This window comes from Pelophylax lessonae (genome assembly GCF_965119305.1).
Source record: "Pelophylax lessonae genome assembly, chromosome: 9".
Taxonomy (NCBI): domain Eukaryota; kingdom Metazoa; phylum Chordata; class Amphibia; order Anura; family Ranidae; genus Pelophylax; species Pelophylax lessonae.
Genome location: NC_138776.1, coordinates 76,598,434 through 76,618,434, shown reverse-complemented (window position 1 = coordinate 76,618,434; position 20,001 = coordinate 76,598,434). Strand labels below are relative to the sequence as shown.

Below are 20,001 nucleotides of genomic sequence, written 5' to 3'. Positions count from 1 at the left end.
ATGCCATCCCTGAGGCTGGCACTGGACCCTGTGTCACCTAGAATCCCCACGCCATCCCTGAGGCTGACACTGGACTCTGTGTCACCCAACACCCTCATGCCATCCCTGAGGCTGGCACTGGACCCTGTCACCCAGCATCCCCATGCCATCCCTCAGGCTGGCACTGGACCCTGTGTCACCCAGCACCCCCATGCCATTCCTAAGGTTGGCACTGGACCCAGTGTCACCCAGCACCCCCATGCCATCCCTCAGGCTGACACTGGATCCTGTGTCACCCAGCACCCCCATGCCATCCCTAAGGTTGGCACTGGACCCTGTGTCACCCAGCACCCCCATGCCATCCCTGAGGCTGGCACTGCACCAGGTGTCACTCAGCACTCTCCATGGCATTCCTGTCACTGTGCGTAACACTGCACCCCCTATCACCGAGCATCCCCCATCGCCTTCTCTGTTAGCAAATAAGCACACACTTTTCCCACGCTCTCAGTGTTTACTCCCTTACACCCCGCCCATATCTTCCTCCCTTTCCCGACGTCATATCCGGGACTTGCTAGAGGAAAGATTTACTTCTACCATAGCCCAGGCTTGGCTTCTCTCATAGATTTGGCCGATTTCGAGTGGTATGAGTGGCACGGAGTTTTGTCCTTCTGCACTGGGGACCAAGAAGCAGTGAGTAGACTGTAATACACTACGGACGCCATATTGGTACACCCGCCGACACGTTCTGCTGCCGTGTGAAGCCACTGCTATTCAGATGTGTTACACATACATACACAGCACGGGCGCCATATTGGTACACCCACAGACACGTTTCGCTGCCATGTGAAGCCACTATTAGATGTCACTAAAAGAATTCACAAATTAATAGATGGATAAAAACTATAGGTTTGTGAATAGCCACATAGTTTCAGTTTTGGACAGTGTGGGAAGGGTTAAAACTCCTGATTATTAATTCTGTTTATATCCTGTCGGGGAAATTTCCCTTCACTTCCTGCCCCCTAGATTTAACAGGAAATGAGAGGTAATTCACCTGTTAGATTTCTCACCACTTCCTGTCTGGGGGGGTCAGTAATCATCTGGGCAAATAGTAAATCTCCTGGATGGGGACACAGACATCAGTAAAACCTGGCGGGGGCTCTAACCCCTCATCACACAATACAAAACTTGTATAGGACACACCCAATACTTACCTGTATAGGACACACCCAATACTTACCTGTATAGGACACACCCAATACTTACCTGTATAGGACACACCCAATACTTACCTGTATAGGACACACCCAACACTTTCACTGGCAGGGCCTGATTTTCTGAAAGCAGAGACACTGGACAATTAATTACATGGTGGCATTTCCAATATTTTTATATCATATGTTATTGGCACCATGATTTTTCAAACAAACATTTTCAATAAATTCACAAGTGCAATAAATTACTTTTTTTTTTTTTATTGTAAACATAAAAGATGAGGTTGCACTAAGTAAACAAATACCCAAAATGTCAAGCCGTAAAATTGCCCACACCTGTAAAATGGTGACAAACTTTGGTACACAGAATTGTCTATAGATGACGCTTTAAAATCCTTTATAGATCATCAGTAAGGATAAGCTTAGGTGCATTTGGACACGAGGCCAAACCTGTCTTAAAGTGGCTGTAAACCCTCACATATAACATATACCCAGTGAAGTGACTGGCCTCAGGTGATACACCGAAATTAAACAAATCCTCCTACATATGTTGTACCTGTTCATCTGCAGTTGTCTCTTCTCTGCAGTCATTCAAAGTCGAGAACTTTAAAACTTGTCTGAGCTGTCAAAAAAAAAGTGGGCGGAGAGCTAAAGTTACACTTTGCAGGGCCCAGTGAGGAGAGCTCTGAGAGCTGATTGGAGGGAAGAAACACACCCCCCTTCACACAGGAAAGGAGCTGAGGCTGTCAATCAGCTGGAGCTCTATCCCCTGTCACCATTTCTCTCTTGGTGTCAGGAAAACTTTTCAGCAGTGACTTATGCTAATAGCTGAGGAACAAAGCAGCAGAGAGAAATGACACCTAGTGCTCTGGGTTGAGACTAGTACACATATGTTTTGTTCAAATTTCATGTCTGAGGTTTAGGGTTCTTTCACATGGTCCGCCTCCGTAGGCGGATCCGTGTTGCTCAGCAGAGGATCGTAAACACAGATCCCCGCTGAGCAGGAAGGTGACCTCTCCCTCTGTGTGCGGAGAGGGAGGTGTCAGAGCCCCATGCATCTCTATGGGGGAATAGGATGAGAGCTGTCCGCTCTCATCCGATCCGATCCCCTGGACAGATGGAAAATAGGGTTTCCAGCCGTCCGGATTTCAGGATCGGATGCGGATGGCAGTGGGTGTCAGCGGACATGTCTCCGCTGACATCCACTGCCCCATAGGGATGCATGGGGGATCCGATCAGATCCGCCTAAAAAAACTCACAGGCGGATCTGATCGGATCGCTCGTGTGAAAGGGGCCTAACAAGCACTTTACCTATCCGGCCAGGAAGGTGTCAAAGCTGACAGCCAGACAAAGGCAGCAGAGGCATTCCCTGCCTTGCAGCCGCATATAGGCACCCCCGCATGTGGGATTATGTTCTTACAGTGGGTACGGAAAGTATTCAGACCCCCTTAAATTTTTCACTCTTTGTTATATTGCAGCCATTTGCTAAAATCATTTAAGTTCATTCTTCTTCCTCATGAATGTACACATAGCACCCCATACTGACAGAAAAACACAGAATTGTTGACGTTGTTGCAGATTTATTAAAAAAGAAAAACTGAAATATCACATGGTCCTAAGTATTCAGACCCTTTGCTCAGTATTTAGTAGAAGCCCCCTTTTGATCTAATACAGCCAGGAGTCTTTTTGGGAAAGATGCAACAAGTCTTTCACACCTGGATTTGGGGATCCTCTGCCATTCCTCCTTGCAGATCCTCTCCAGTTCTGTCAGGTTGGATGGTAAACATTGGTGGACAGCCATTTTTAGGTCTCTCCAGAGATGCTCAATTGGGTTTAAGTCAGGGCTCTGGCTGGGCCATTCAAGAACAGTCACGGAGTTGTTGTGAAGCCACTCCTTCGTTATTTTAGCTGTGTGCTTAGGGTCATTGTCTTGTTGGAAGGTAAACCTTCGGCCCAGTCTGAGGTCCAGAGAACTCTGGAGAAGGTTTTTGTCCAGGATATCCCTGTACTTGGCCGCATTCCTCTTTCCCTCGATTGCAGCCAGTCGTCCTGTCCCTGCAGCTAAAAAACACCCCCACAGCATGATGCTGCCACCACCATGCTTCACTGTTGGGACTGTATTGGACAGGTGATGAGCAGTGCCTGGTTTTCTCCACACATACCGCTTAGAATTCAGGCCAAAAAGTTCTATTTTGGTCTCATCAGACCAGAGAATCTTATTTCTCACCATCTTGGAGTCCTTCAGGTGTTTTTTTAAGCAAACTCCATGCGGGCTTTCATGTGTCTTACACTGAGGAGAGGCTTCAGTCGGGCCACTCTGCCATAAAGCCCCGACTGGTGGAGGGCTGCAGTGATGGTTGACTTTCTACAACTTTCTCCCATCTCCTGACTGCATCTCTGGAGCTCAGCCACAGTGATCTTTGGGTTCTTCTTTACCTCTCTCACCAAGGCTCTTCTCCCCCGATAGCTCAGTTTGGCCGGACGGCCAGCTCTAGGAAGGGTTCTGGTCGTCCCAAACGTCTTCCATTTGAGGATTACGGAGGCCACTGTGCTCTTAGGAACCTTAAGTGCAGCAGAAATCTTTTTGTAACCTTGGCCAGATCTGTGCCTTGCCACAATTCTGTCTCTGAGCTCTTCAGGCAGTTCCTTTGACCTCATGATTCTCATTTGCTCTGACATGCATTGTGATCTGGAAGGTCTTATATAGACAGGTGTGTGGCTTTCCTAATCAAGTCCAATCAGTATAATCAACACAGCTGGACTCAAATGAAGGTGTAGAACCATCTCAAGGATGATCAGAAGAAATGGAAAGCACCGGAGTTAAATATATGAGTGTCACAGCAAAGGGTCTGAATACTTAGGACCATGTGATATTTCAGTTTTTCTTTTTTAATAAATCTGCAACAATGTCAACAATTCTGTGTTTTTCTGTCAGTATGGGGTGCTATGTGTACATTCATGAGGAAGAAGAATGAACCTAAATGATTTTAGCAAATGGCTGCAATATAACAAAGGGTGAAAAATTTAAGGGGGTCTGAATACTTTCCGTACCCACTGTATGTAATCCCCTTTAAAACGACTTTTACCAATGGAAACTGTTTTTTTTTTTTGCTAGTAAATACCTCATTTTCTTTTTTATTCCTCCTCTCCTCACTTCCGGGTCCGATTGGCGATGACGTCATTCGGTGATTCGCAGTGTGAGCTGGGATTTATTCCATGCCAGAAATCTCGCAGTATTACCCAGGAGCTGAGCTGTATTGAGGCCGTTCCCTGCCCCGCCTCCGCCCCGCCTCCTCTCAGTGAGTTGTACTGTATGCATTATATTCAGGCCATTCTCTGCCCCGCCTCCTCTCAGTGAGCTCAGTGAGGATATAATGCTTTCAGTCCTCGCTCACTGAGAGGAGGCGGGGCAGAGAATGGCCTGAATATAATGCATACAGTACAACTCACTGAGAGGAGGCAGGGCAGGGAACGGCCTCAATACACACAGTACAGCTCAGCTCCTGGGTAATACTGCGAGATTTCTGGCATGGAATAAATCCCAGCTCACACTGCGAATCGCCGAATGACGTCATCGCCGATCGGACCAGGAAGTGAGGAGAGGAGGAATAAACAAGAAAATAAGGTATTTACTAGCAAAAAAAAAAAAAAGTTTCCATTGGTAAAAGTCGTTTTAAAGGGGATTACATACATCTATGTAATCCAACATATTAAAAATGGGTGGAACTCCGCTTTAATGGCATCCCAAACACAGTAGCAGTTAAGCGTCTTGTTGAGCATTTTACGCATTAAAAATGTGTGTCACAAAACGCTATTGGATTTCTTTTGCTTGGCGCATTTTTGGTAGCAGAGGGAGGCCCATTCAAATGAATAGTGCTGCTACAAAAATGTACAAAAAACACAACATTGGAGCGTAACTCAGAGAACTGGGCCAAATGGAGCACAGATCACACTTCATTAATTTATTCCCCAGCCACAGTATCTGAGGAAAGTGAAAACTGAAGCCAGAAGTGACATAATAAAGATGGCTTCCGACTTCTTGCTAGCTAGAGGTGATTAGCTGATGGTGATTAGAGGTGATCCTTCACTGCTACCTGATAGCACCCACTATACCAGTTCTGGATGGTCCAGGCACATTACTATGCATTGTGGCAGTGCCACAACACACAAGTTTGAATGGGCACTAAATCTTCAGTGGTCATTTAATATATGTTCTATACACTATCTTATGTCAATTTAATTGGTAGTTTGCTATCTTTCTTCCCCCGCCCCATAGCTGGGATGCTGTCTACAGTCGTGAATTGAAAAGTTTCCAGGAGTATGGTGATGAAGGAGAGATCTGGTGAGTGACAGATTAGCACCATGAAATGTGATTTATGTAAAGCTGTATTACATAGATTTTCTTTTATCATTGGTGTAACTGGTGATGTAGTGTTCATTCCCATGGAGAGTATGGAAGGATTACAGCCCCTGTTGGGTTTTTACAGCTATCTGGACTGACTCTCTAATGTAGCCTGGGATAGCAGTAAAATCCTAACAGGGTTCTAATCCTTCTCCACCTGTTTAACAAGAAAAAAAGTCTTTGCTAGATTTACATTTTATGTGATTATGCAAACCCTAGGCCTCTTGCACATGGAGCATCTAACCCCTGTGTGTCCAATCCTGGAATTGTCCATGGGATGCACAGGTGCAGCATCCAGCCCAGCTGTCTGCAGGCTGCTGTCTAAGGCATGCAGATCACTGTCTCGAGTGGTACTTGCATTAAGGGTCCTTTCACATGAGTGATCCAATCAGATCCACCTGTCAGTTTTTTAGGCGGATCTGATCGGATCACCCATGCATCCCTATGGGGCAACGGATTTCAGCGGAGACATGTCCACTGCCATCCGCATCCGATCCTGTCCGTGAAATCTGGATGGATGAAAACCCTATTTTCCATCCGTCCAGGTGATGGGATCAGATGAGAGCAGACAGGCGGTCCGCTCTCATCCGATTCCCCCATAGAGATGCATGGGGCTCTGACACCTCCCTCTCCGCACACAGAGCAGAGAGGGAGCTGTCACCTGCCTGCTCAGCGGGGATCTTTGTATCGATCCCCTGCTGAGCAGCACGGATCCGCCTACGGAAGACTTAAGCCTCGTACACACGTACCGATTGTCGGCCGTAAATATTCGGCTGACGACCGATCGGCCGATTGTAGGCTTGTTAGTATGATGCTTCCGACAGCCGACAGCGCATTTTCGGCCAAACAGAATCTGTCGTGCAGGCATTAAAATTTTTGTTGGCCAACACCAAAACGGCCGATTGTTCGCCAGTCAGTACAGATTTTTGGCCGACAGACAGCAGATTAGCAAGACTGGGCATGCTCAGAAAAGAAAAAAGACAAGGAAAGTTAACCATCACATGACATCACTTCTGCAGTCGGCTGTTGTTGGCCGACAAAATTCGTGTGCAGTCTTTTGCAGTTTTCAACAGACACGACAGCCCTGGACAAAAGACGGCCGATCGTTCGGTCGACGATCGGTACGTGTGTACGGGGCTTTAGGGCTCTATAAGTTCAAGGACGAATGCCTGGAAAGCATGTATTCTGCACACAAAAATGCTGGGATTGTATGCACAGGGACTAGAAGCACCAGGAATGATTTATTAAAACTGGAGAGTACAAAATCTGGTGCAGCTGTGCATAGAAACCAATCAGGTTCCAGGTTTTTTTGTCAAAATTTAATTGAACTAGCTGAAAGTCGAAGCTGATTGGCTACCATGCATGCTGCACCAGATTTTGCACTCTCCTGTTTTAGTAAATTAACCGTACTGTGTGTAAGTGGCCTTTGCTACTTACAATGGGGAATTGTTACGTGGTTGTATTTGAAACATTTGTGTCTCCTTTGAAACAGGTTTGGTGAAGGAAGCATGACTCGAGTGGTTCGATGGTTAAATGCCCAGAAAATACCACATAGCTCCTCAGTACTGGATATTGGCACTGGGAATGGCATGTTGTTGGTGGAACTGGTAAGACAAATATTGCTGACAGTGATTCTAATTAAAGAGACATTGGGGTTGATTTACTAAACCTGGAGCATGCAAAATCTGGTGCAGGTCTGCAAAGAAACCGATCAGCTTCCAGGTTTTATTTTCAAAGCTTAATTAAACAAGCTAAAGGTGATTGGCTACCATGCACTGAGTGCCCCAGTTTTAGTAAATACCTTCCATTGCCACCGAAGTGACGTTGAGCTCCATTCACAAAAGCAGATCGCATGCGGTATTTAGGTCTTTTCACAAATACCGCATTCAATCTTGAAATTCACTATTGCTTTATGATGTATTTACCACATAGAGCAAAAACACACAGTAAATACCACTTAAAACAGGAGTTAAAGTCAATTCACAAAAGAAAAAAAGAAATGCATGTAAATAAGTAATAGTCCCGGCATGCGATATTTAAGGAACCAGCAGTCGCCGGCATCCTTAAAAGAAGTATGGGAATTTTTTAAATTTTAGAATCACACTTACCAAGGTGGATGCAGCATCGGTCTGATGCTGCATCTCTGCCCTGCTGGCTCTGAGGCTGAGAATTGAATAATCAATCAGAGCCCTGTGAGCAGAGAGCTGGTGTCAGTCACCAGCTGTCTGCTCTGCCCATCCAGTGATCACTGGAGTGCTGGTCTGTGGAGGGGGTGGGTGCGGCCGTCTTAAGGCTCGTACACACGATAAGAAAATCTGTAGGGAAAATTTGTCCGACGACCGATCTGTCGATTTTCGGATTGTTAGTATGGTGCTTTCGACAAAATCCCGATGTGCAGGCTATATTATTTTTGTCGTCTGTCAAAACAAGTCCGATTTTCGTCTCATTAGTACAGATTTAGACGGAAAAAAATCTTAAGAGCAAGACCAGGCATGCTCAGAGACAAAAGAACACATACAAAGCAATCCAACACATGACATCACTTCTGAAGTAGAATTCTGTTGTACGGGAAAATCGTATGAAAATAACCTCTTCACTTTCCACATCAGACTAGCATGCCACAAAAAACGTACGACAGATCGTTCGATAATCTGATCGTGTGTACGGGGCTTTAGTCTCTCAGCAGCTTGCTGAGAGGCAGAGTTGGGTGCTGGTCCAAGCATGTGTAGGCGGATCCCGACCATATGGTCTCCTATGCTACATTTGGCATGTCATTTATTTTTTGCTGGGGGGGGGGGGGGGGAGCGGGTACCTAGTTTTGACAGGTACCTGTTCCCACTTTCGGTCAGGCCGCCTAGGCGATATGAGTGTAAGTTCTCCTCTCCCCCTCCCTTCTTCAATCTTCTGGGACACATCACAGGTACCAAAAGATTGCCCTACCATTGGGGAGGCGCAGCACAACTCGCACAAAACATGCCTGGGAAATATTGGGAGAATATTGTCTGGTCAGATGAGACCAAAATTAAACTCATGGATTCCATAATACACACCATGTTTGGAGGTCAAATGACACTGCACATCACCCCTAAAACACCTTACCAACAGTGAAGTTTGGAGGTGGGAACATCATGGTGTTGGGCTTTGTTTTAGCATATGGTACTGGCAAAATTCTTTATATTGAAGGAAGGATGGATGGAAAAATGTACCAAAACATTCTTCTTAAAAACCTGCTGCTACCAGGATGAGGAAGATGAAATGAGGGTGGACATTTCAGCAAGACAAAGATCCCGAACACAAAGCCAAGGAAACGCTCAATTGGTTTCAAAGAAAGAAAATAAAGCTGCTAGAAAGGCCCAGCCAATCACTTGACTTGAATCCAATAGAAAATCTATGGAAAGATCTAAAGATCAGAATTCACAGAAGAGGCCGATGGAACCTTCAAGATTTGAAGACTGTGTGGAAGAATGGGCCAAAATCACACCTGAGCAATGCATGCAACTAGTTTCTCGATACAAGAGACGTCTTCAAGCTGTCATTACCAACAAAGGATTTTGTGTTTTAGTATTAAATACATTTCTGTTAGCGTGTTTAATACTTTTCCCCTGTGTCATTCCATTTTATTACACTTAATTTCATTTCTGAACTTACTTGTTTTGGCTTCTTTGTATGTATGGATTGCATGGGTTGTTACTGACGTATGGTGAAAATATCATGTCAATCGCATCTTTAGAAATATATTTACCTAGACAAATGGTGACGTGTTCAATACTTATTTTACCCGCTGTATGTGGTTCCTTGTCACGAGTGGTAATCACTTGCAGTGTCAGGGTTTTGCACTATGGAGTAAATTGATGTTCTTTACTTTTATTGACAGGCAAAAGTTGGATACAGCAATCTTATGGGCGTGGACTACTGTGCTGATGCAATAGCCCTTGCTAGAAATATATGTGAAAAAGAAGAGGTTTCCCAGAGTGTAAAACTCCAAGTGAGAAAACTACAATTTTGTTGGATATTTTGAATATATTTTCCTGTCATTTCAATTTTTGTTATGCAGCTGCTGAACATTAATTTCACCAGTTGCTGTTAAGCAGACATGAACTTGAGAAATGTTTTCATACAGTCTCTCCCCCCACCAGCCTTGTTTTATTAAAAGTAAAACCAAAATTTATCTTATACAGTAGGAAGATTTATTTCTAAAGTTGATAAATAGTGTACCCAGAAAACACCAAAAAACCTGGGCTTTTTAGGGCTCTTTCACACGGGCGGTCCGATCAGATCCGCCTGTCAGTTTTTTAGGCGGATCTGATCGGATGCCCCATTCAGCCCTATGGAGCAGCGGATGTCAGCGGAGACATGTCCGCTGACACCCGCTGCCATCTGCATCCGATCCTGTCCGTGAAATCCGGACGGATGGAAACCCTATTTTCCATCCGTCCTGGGGATGGGATCGGATGAGAGCGGACAGGCGGTCCGCTCTCATCCGATTCCTCATAGAGAGCAGCGGGGCTGTGACACCTCCCTCTCCGCACTGCAAGCGGAGACAGAGCTGTCATCCGCCGGCTCAGCGGGGAGCGGACCGTGTGAAAGAGCCCTTAGGGTGCTTGAATTCTCAGGAAGGAAAAACAAAATTACATACAGTATATAGATAAAACATAAAGTTTATTTTGTGTATCACATCAAAATCAATATAATAAAAACATCAAATTCAATATAATAAAAACATAAAAAATAACTGGGTATAATGTTCCTATCTACAGTAAATATTACAGTCGTATAACCCAAAGCTAACACCTTATATCGAGTATAATCCACTCCCCAAAGATGCGGTGTTGGGGGCAGTTATAAGTACCAATCTCCCTGTATAGCTTTCAATAAAGCAGCTGACAGCTGCTTCCCCTCCTCTCCCTCCCACAGCTGTCATCTGCTTTATTGAAAGGGAGATTGGTGCATTATAACTGCCCCCACCACCGCACCGATCACCCCCACCCCCCCCCCCCCCCGACTGTCCCCTGAGACCTCTTCCAGCTCCCCATGTCCTCCTCCGGCTCCCCGGGTCCTCCCCTGGCTCCAAGTGTCCTCTTCCCCTCTTCCGGCTCCCTGGGTCCTCTGTGTGCTCCTCCGGTCCCCCCCTCGTCCCAGATCAGAAGAAAGAGCCTATATATATGTCATTTACCATTTCCTTTCTTTTCTGAATTCGTCCGGAAAAAGAATGTGATCACTGACTCTGTCCATTCATAACTGTGTTTACTCGCCTTCAGTTTATGAATAAAGAGGAGCCTCTGTCTCCTGTTCATTCATCTTCAGTGCAGCCGAGGCTGCAGAGAAAGGGGCTGGGGAATCTGTGTCCTCAGTCTCTTTCCCTGTCTGAAAAGGGAGATGTCAGGGGTCTGTTTAGACCCCTGATATCTCACCAAAGCCACCCCCCCCCCCAACAGGACTGATAAAAAAAAAAAAGAGAGAATTGTAAATAGGTGTAATGTAAAATAATATAAAATAAAAAAAACGTCCGCTATCTTCCCCCCCACAAAAAAAAAAAAACGAACAAAAATATATAAATTGTAAAAAAAGAATGCAAAAGATAAAATGGTAAAAAAAAATACTGACAGTCCACGCCTCATCAGTGCCACTTATCAGTGCCCATTGGTGCTGCATATTAGAGCCTCCTCATCAGTGCTGCATTTTAGTGCCACTCCATCAGTGCCACCTATCAGTGCCCATAAGTTTTGTATAATAGTACCACTGTCACATGACATTAAAAAAAAGTATCGGTACTTGTAATCGGTCTTAAAAATATGGTATTGGTGCAGCTCTAGTTAAAACTGACATTTCTGATCACTGCTGACAATAATACAGTTTAATGTTCTATGCGCGTTCTGTTCTGTGTTTTAGGTTACAGATTTTCTGGGCTCCTTCAGTCCTTCAGAACAGTTTGACATCTGTCTGGATAAAGGCACCTTTGATGCAGTGAGCCTGGATCCCAGCAATGCACAGGAAAAACGTAGTCAGTATGTAAATGTTCTCTGTACAATTTTAAAACCCAAAGGCCTTTTTATTATCACATCCTGCAACTGGACCAAAGAGGAGCTGCTCAAACAGTTTGACAAAGGTAAAGAATCAAAAGAGAACTAGATGTACAGATACAGTATATGTATAACACATGCTACTGGTTTTCATGGGTGGAGTACGCAAAGCACTTATGGTGTACAGTGGATATAAAAAGTCTACCCGTTAAAATGTCAGGTTTCTGTGATATAAAAAAATGAGTCAAAGATAAAAAAATTCAGAACTTTTTCCACCTTTTAATGTGAACTATAAACTGTACAACTCAATTGAATAACAAACTAAAATATTTTAGGGAGGGGTAAAAATAAAAACTAAAATAATGTGGTTGCATAAGTGTGCACACCCTCTTATAACTGGGGATGTAGCTGTACAAAATAATTTCCAAAGCATTAGGTATATCATAGAGCACAGTCACCATTAAGTGGAGAAAATATGGCACAACAGTGACATTACCAAGAACTTGACGTCCCTCCAAAACTGATGAAAAGACGAGAAGAAAACTGGTCAGGGAGGCTGCCAAGAGGCCTACAGCAACATTAAAGGAGGTGCAGGAATATCTGGCAAGGGCTGACTGTGTGGTACATGGGACAACAATCTCCCATGGTGGTGGCAGGATCATGCTTTGGGACTGTTTTTCTTCAGCTCGAACAGGGGCCTTAGTCAAGGTAGAGGGAATTATGAACAGTTCCAAATACCAGTCAATATTGGCACAAAACCTTCAGGCTTCTGCTAGAAAGCTGAACATGCAAAGAAACTTCTTCTTTCACGGTGACAGAGCATGACCCAAAGCATACATCAAAATAAACAAAGGAATGGCTTCACCAGAAAAAGATTAAAGTTTTGGAATGGCCCAGCCAGAACTCAGACCTGAATCGGATTGAAAATCTGTGGGGTGATCTGAAGAGGGCTGTACACAGAAGATGCCTTTGAAATTCTATCAGATTTGGAGTGTTTTGGCAAAGAAGAGATGGCAAATATTGCCACGTGAAGATGTGCCATGCTGATAGACTCATACCCAAAAAGACTGAGTGCTGTAAAAAAAACAAAAGGTGCTTCAACAAAGTAATAGCTTAAGGGTGTGCACACTTATGCAACCATATTATTATTATTTTTTTTTATTTTTACTTCCCTTTTCAGGATTTCAATTTGTTGTACAGTTTATCGGTCACATTAAAGGTGGAAAAAGTTCTGAAATGATTTAGCCTTGTCTAATTTTTTTACATCACAGAAACCTGACATTTTAACAGGGGTGTGTAGGCTTTATATACTGTATGTGTACAGAACAGTGATTACCCTAATCTAATTGTAACTGCCATTTATACATTGTTCAAGTTCACAACACCATCATATAAGACCAGACTTTTAGATGCAGAAAGTCACCACTTCAGTGATATATACGGAATTCAGTCACTGAAAACGAAGGTCATTTTAAAATAAGGAGTAAATGTATGTAATTTAATAAAATATATACGGTAATCCCCTTGGAAGCATATATGATTTTCCTTGAGTGTAAAGTTGGCACAGTTCCATTTACAAAACTTTAGATAGCATAATTGCTACTTTATTAGTTACATCAATCTAATAAAAGGGAGAACCCCACTTAGCCAAGAGAACATCATGTGGCATGTAGGCAACAAGACGCTGAAAATTTTTCTTTGGTGTTTCGTTCAGAGCTGACTCAGTAGCATAACACAATTCCTGCAATTCTTTTTGATCACCTAATTATGCTGCAAACCTTTCATTCCATTTCATCCCAAAGGATTTATACTGCATATGACAAATTCTGATCCTACTGTTTGCATGTCCCAGCAAAAATTGGAAATAGTCAGACCATGCAGTGTTTTGCCGATTTTCCCATCCTTGGAGTTTTGGTGATCTTATGCCCACTTCAAATGCCCAGACGTTGCCATTTCTGTACTTTTTTTTTTTTTTTTTTTTTTGAGAATCTTAGTTCCCTGGCTTTCATGGTTTTTCTCTCTGAGTCACTGACCTGACACTTTTCTGACACATTGCAGCATGCTTGTTCTAGATCTGTGAAATAAAAATCCCCAAATCAGGCACAGCCTGTCGACTAGCATTTTTAAAAGGGGGCCTGAATTGGCAGCCATCAGACATCTTTCATAATGGTGTCACTTTTAACTGCTGCCCTTCTTAGCTGCACATGCTCTTCTTTCTTTTGCTCCCCTCTTGTTTTGTCCAGCTTCTGAGAGCAAACATAATGCCTAGTACACGCGATTAGAAAATCGGATGAAAATTACCAGATTGTACGATTTCCGTTTAAATAGTACAGTATTTGTCCAAAATGAATCAGAAGAGCAAGACCACGCATGCTCCGAAACGAAAGAATACATTACAATACAATACATTACATCACTTCCGAAGTTGTATTCTGACGTATGAGAGTTTCCATAAGTTTAGTAACCTCTTCATTTTCCATATGGGACTAGCCTGCAAAAAAAAAAAAAATGGACAATCATTTGTCTGATATTCACATCTTGTGTACAAGGCTGAAGAAGCTCTGCGTAAGCTCTACCTTGGCTTTAAGTGGTACTCTTACCGCAGTAAGTGACGTTTACACAAGGCTTGGAAATTCCTTGTTTCTACACTGGGTGCCTGGGTGGCCAATCACCAAGCACCAGTGCTGTCACTTGAGAGAAAGGGGGAATGAGTCACCTGACCCTCCACCAACATTCATTTGCAGGGTATTCCCAGCAGCCAAATCGAGGAGTCCTATAAGGAAGTAAAGGTGAAAATATTCACCAGGGGAGGATGGCAGTCAAAATATTAAAATTGCTGCTTCGCCTAACATAGATAAACAAGAGTTCCTGTTTAGCTGGCAGGGGTGTAACCCAGAATGGCCTTCTGTTTCTATAGCCCATTTTCTTTAAAGTTCAGGTTGTTGTGCAGGTGTTGACTTCTTATGGGCTTGAACAAGTTTGCTACTACTTCACTGACCTGTCAATAACAAGACAATTTTGGACTTGCATTTTGTAATACCATTTCTGTAAAGTCAGTTTGTGTCAGGAGATTCTGATATTTTTCTACCTATCAATGATTTGACAGGTCAGATCCTTGTGTATTTGAGACTACAATCCGGTTGTAAATCCTTGCACAATTGTGTGCACAATCTTTTACAAGCCATGCCACTCCCTGCTCTCCTCTATATCCTCAGCCCACACAGTCTACTTACCATCAAGTTGTGATCATCGTCCTAAAAGCCGGTCATTTAGCATTTTGGGGACTTTCACAATCTCCCTTTCTTGTAATATTCAGTCCCTAGAAGCCTGTGGATTAGATGTTCTCAGTCTTTTATAGCAGGTGTCCGGTTAGTTAGAAGACCATACGGGGGAGTTCTTTGTGTGATATGTTTATTTCTGAAGCACTAAGGAGAATACTTCTGGGGCAGTTTATATGTTCCTACAAAGGTAAAAACAATTAAATTACCCAGATACACAAGGAATAAAAATTAGGGGCAGGCTTTACTTTAATTTTAATTTTTTTCTCTTGCAGAGTTTGAAGTTAAAGATGAACTTCCCACACCTACCTTTAGTTTTGGAGGACAGTCAGGTCATAGCGTTACGGCTCTGGTGTTTCAGAGGAGGGACAACTCTTAAAGGGAAAAAGATATTTCTTTATGAGACAAGGATCAGCCACTGAGTGGCAAACTGAACCTGCAATTATTTCCTCTGCAGAGCGTGAACACAGATCTCTTACACAGAAATCTCCAATAGCTGTAGATTTTCAGTAAAGAAGCTTTTTATACAACTGGTTTTATGTCTCATTTTGTATTTCAGTTCTGATTATAAGATGTTATATGGTAAATATTGGGTTTCATACTTAAGACATGACCATGGTGACTGCATGAAGAGTTTATTTTCCATCATCAGAAAGTAATAGGTTGGACCTGTGTTTCTGACATCACCTAAAGTGACTGTCATGAGAGAAGTACATGGCTGCCATTGCTGGCCATAAAACTCTGTTTGTCTGGCTGTGTCTGACTTCGTATATCTAAGTCACAGACCAGGAACAAGTCTGCTGTACATAGATGTCAGGATTTTTTATCTCAATACTTATTCTGGGTCAGTTACCTTATTCCTGACACTAGCAGGTTTCTGAGGGTTCTGCTGCTCTTCTCTTTTGGTTGTAGACAGGCCCTCTCCGTCCTGTACAATGCAGGAGTACCGGTCCTGCATTGTATATGATGAAGTCAGAGTGCCACCGCCTGCCGAAGTGCCTTGGAGAAGAGGCTTCTTTGGACAGGTCGCACAGTGTGAATGAAGCCTGCCCGAAAGAGGAATGAGATAAGATTTCCAGCTTATTATTCTACCCCCAGACATACCAAGCATTTAATCCTTGCAGTGCAAGAGCCCTTCACTGCAATGGTATTCTTTTAAAAAAATCCTGAAGTTCAGCTTTAAATTTTCAAATTTTTTGCCTAAGGTAAGATACAACAAAGTGTGTGCTTTAATCTTAGCTAGGTTTGCTTTGTTACTATGGCCCTTAGTGCCAGTAAGGGCATTCTAAGTGCATGTAGGAGTAGCACTTGGTGGAGCTTAGTCCTGAACTCAAACTCCACTAATGTGGTGCCAAATTTAAAAAAAATATTGTTGCAGATACAGTGGGTACGGAAAGTATAAAGACCCCCTTACATTTTTCACTCTTTGTTATATTGCAGCCATTTGCTAAAATCATTTAAGTTCATTCTTCTTCCTTATGAATGTACACATAGCACCCCATACTGACAGAAAAACACAGAATTGTTGACATTGTTGCAGATTTATTAAAAAAGAAAAACTGAAATATCACATGGTCCTAAGTATTCAGACCCTTTGCTCAGTATTTAGTAGAAGCCCCCTTTTGATCTAATACAGCCAGGAGTCTTTTTGGGAAAGATGCAACAAGTCTTTCACACCTGGATTTGGGGATCCTCTGCCATTCCCCCTTGCAGATCCTCTCCAGTTCTGTCAGGTTGGATGGTAAACGTTGGTGGACAGCCATTTTTAAGTCTCTCCAGAGATGCTCAATTGGGTTTAAGTCAGGGCTCTGGCTGGGCCATTCAAGAAGTCACGGAGTTGTTGTGAAGCCACTCCTTCGTTATTTTAGCTGTGTGCTTAGGGTCATTGTCTTGTTGAAAGGTAAACCTTCGGCCCAGTCTGAGGTCCAGAGCACTCTGGAGAAGGTTTTTGTCCAGGATATCCCTGTACTTGGCCGCATTCATCTTTCCCTCGATTGCAACCAGTCGTCCTGTCCCTGCAGCTGAAAAACACCCCCACAGCATGATGCTGCCACCACCATGCTTCACTGTTGGGACTGTATTGGACAGGTGATGAGCAGTGCCTGATTTTCTCCACACATACCACTTAGAATTAAGGCCAAAAAGTTCTATTTTGGTCTCATCAGACCAGAGAATCTTATTTCTCATCATCTTGGAGTCCTTCAGGTGTTTTTTAGCAAACTCCATGCAGGCTTTCATGTGTCTTACACTGAGGAGAGGCTTCCGTCGGGCCACTCTGCCATAAAGCCCCGACTAGGGGAGGGCTGCAATGATGGTTGACTTTCTACAACTTTCTTTCATCTCCTGACTGCATCTCTGGAGCTCAGCCACAGTGATCTTTGGGTTCTTCTTTACCTCTCTCACCAAGGCTCTTCTCCCCTGATAGCTCAGTTTGGCCAGACGGCCAGCTCTAGGAAGGGTTCTGGTCGTCCCAAACGTCTTCCATTTGAGGATTATGGAGGCCACTGTGCTCTTAGGAACCTTAAGTGCAGCAGAAATCTTTTTGTAACCTTGGCCAGATCTGTGCCTTGCCACAATTCTGTCTCTGAGCTCTTCAGGCAGTTCCTTTGCCCTCATGATTCTCATTTGCTCTGACATGCATTGTGATCTGGAAGGTCTTATATAGACAGGTGTGTGGCTTTCCTAATCAAGTCCAATCAGTATAATCAAACACAGCTGGACTCAAATGAAGGTGTAGAACCATCTCAAGGATGATCAGAAGAAATGGAAAGCACCTGAGTTAAATATATGAGTGTCACAGCAAAGGGTCTGAATACTTAGGACCATGTGATATTTCAGTTTTTCTTTTTTAATAAATCTGCAACAATGTCAACAATTCTGTGTTTTTCCGTCAATATGGGGAGCTGTGTGTACATTCATGAGGAAGAAGAATGAACTTAAATGATTTTAGCAAATGGCTGCAATATAACAAAGAGTGAAACATTTAAGGGGGTCTGAATACTTTCCGTACCCACTGTATCATGCCATAGTTTCATAAACCTGATAATCAGCATATGATGTGATACTCCCACCATGTAGTTCTTGGGGCCTTAGGGGACAATCACTAGGTCTGAATGGTCACAGTTGGGGAAGCATACATAGCCCTGAGCAAATTTCAACTTTGAAAGTTCCACAGAAATGTTTTAGGAGGCTGAAATAGTGGCTTAAAGAATAACTCCACTTTTGTTGACAAAAATTTTTTTTTTAATTTGCAATTTTTTTTTTCAGTTGAAAGTGGAGTTACACTTTAAAGGAATGTGGGGAAAAATAATTGGTATAATGATCTTATTTCTATCTACAACACGGGTAAGAAATCACGTTTTTACTGGCCTGGCAGCACCCCTAACTTACTAAATACAAATAAGCCACATACACTTCAACATCATCATTTCCCATAACCCTGAATGTTGTCATCTGTGAGATGCACGTTCAAGAGGCTTTTAAAAGTAGCAGCTACCACCAATTGTGGAAGAGAGTTCCACATTCTCACCGCCCCTACATTGAAGAACCCCTTAGGGCTCTTTCACACGGAGCGGACCGCATTGCGATCCGCTCCGGCACTTTTTTTTCACGGAACGGATGACACTTGTATGTCCGTTTGCGGATGATATACGGACATAATGTATGTCTATGGGCATTGCAGGTGACACCGCTGACATCCGATTTTGCATCCGTTCCGTTTTTTAAACGGAACAAAAATAGGGTTCTGTTCTGTTCCAAAAAACGGAACCGAACTGAAAGGATGAAAATTGGATGTCAGCGGATGGTCATCCGCAATGCCATTGACATACATTATAGTATTATTATCACCCGCAAAAAAATAGGATGATTTACGGACATGCGGAACGCCCGTGTGAAAGGGCCCTTACACAGCTTAAAGCAGAGTTCTGGCCTCAAGGGTCAAATTTAGATACAAATACCCCCGGGACAGTCAGGGCTAGTACATTCCACAATGGATAGCCTCTGAACTGTTACAGGTTGCATGCCCAGAAGCTGTTTAGCAGGGAATGCGGCGCCTGCACCGGAAGTGACGTGCAGGGCAAGTGCAAGCGTATTGACTCCTGGGAGCGATGACGTTCAGCTCCCAGGAGTCATCGCAAACCGGAAGAGACGGCGCGGGCCGTGGCCGCAGAGGGAGGAAGTGGAAGGAAGGTGAGTATATTTTCTTCAATATCAAGGTAAGTGACCAAAGAAAAAAATTGGGAGCATCCATTTCTTTTTCAGGTGGCCCTCAGCAAGCGGATGGCCCAAAATCGATTTTTTTTTTTTTTTTTTTAATTTTGAGGCCAGAACTCCGCTTTAAGGTTAAACCTCCTCTCCTCCAATCTCATTGTGTGGCCAAGTGTCTTCTTGCACTCCTTGAGACTAAATAGTTTATTTCCTATGCTGTGATCGCTATTGAGGTATTTGTAAATCACTATCATGTCCCCTCTCAGGTGTCTCCTCTCCAAGGAGAATAAATGAAGCGCTTGTAATTCGCTCCTGATAATTAAGGTCCTCCAATCCCCTTATTAGTATAGTTGCCCTTCTTTGGACTCTTTCCAGTTCCAGCACATCCCTTCTGAGGATTGGCGACCATAACTGGACAGAATACTGCAGGTTAGAGCTGCACGATTAATCGTTAAAAAAAGAAAGAGCCTCCAGCAAATGTTTATCAACATTTTAAAGCTGCTAGATAAGTGTCGGTTCACACTATGGCGATCCGACTTCGGGGGCGACCTGTGAAGTCGCGTGCACCGCTACTTCGGAGCGACTTGCACGGACTTCACATAATGGAAGTCAATGCAAGTCCCTCCGATGTCGCCCCGAAGTAGTACAGGAACTATTTTCTAAGTCGGAGCGACTTGAGTCGCTCCTATTAGAACGGTTCCAGTAGCACAGAATGGACGCGACTTGTCAGGCTGACAAGTCGCCTGACAAGTCATGGTAGTGTGAACCGGGACTTAGTATAAACAAAATGCTTTACAATGTATCTTTTCGTTCTTTAGAGCAAAGGAATGAACTTCCGGCTGTAAGGCAGAGCAATTTAACCTCTTAAAGACTAAGCCTTTTTCTCCTTTTTCACTTGCTGC

At 43.6% G+C, this 20,001-nt stretch overlaps 1 protein-coding gene across 2 annotated transcripts; it reads left to right on the top strand.

Moving 5' to 3' along the window:
• The first annotated feature begins 530 nt into the window (after positions 1-530).
• Positions 531-15,420, top strand: EEF1AKMT2 (EEF1A lysine methyltransferase 2). 2 transcript variants are annotated; one of them, XM_082266697.1, is made up of 6 exons: positions 531-669; positions 5,467-5,532; positions 7,085-7,199; positions 9,467-9,577; positions 11,482-11,698; positions 15,166-15,420. In XM_082266697.1, exons 1-6 carry the CDS (start codon positions 623-625, stop codon positions 15,267-15,269), a joined length of 660 nt encoding a protein of 219 aa, XP_082122823.1. In that variant the 5' UTR covers positions 531-622; the 3' UTR covers positions 15,270-15,420. The 2 variants fall into 2 exon arrangements, with proteins under 2 accessions (XP_082122823.1, XP_082122824.1); XM_082266698.1 differs by lacking the exon at positions 5,467-5,532 and having other exon boundaries at positions 539-669.
• The last annotated feature ends 4,581 nt before the right edge of the window (positions 15,421-20,001 follow it).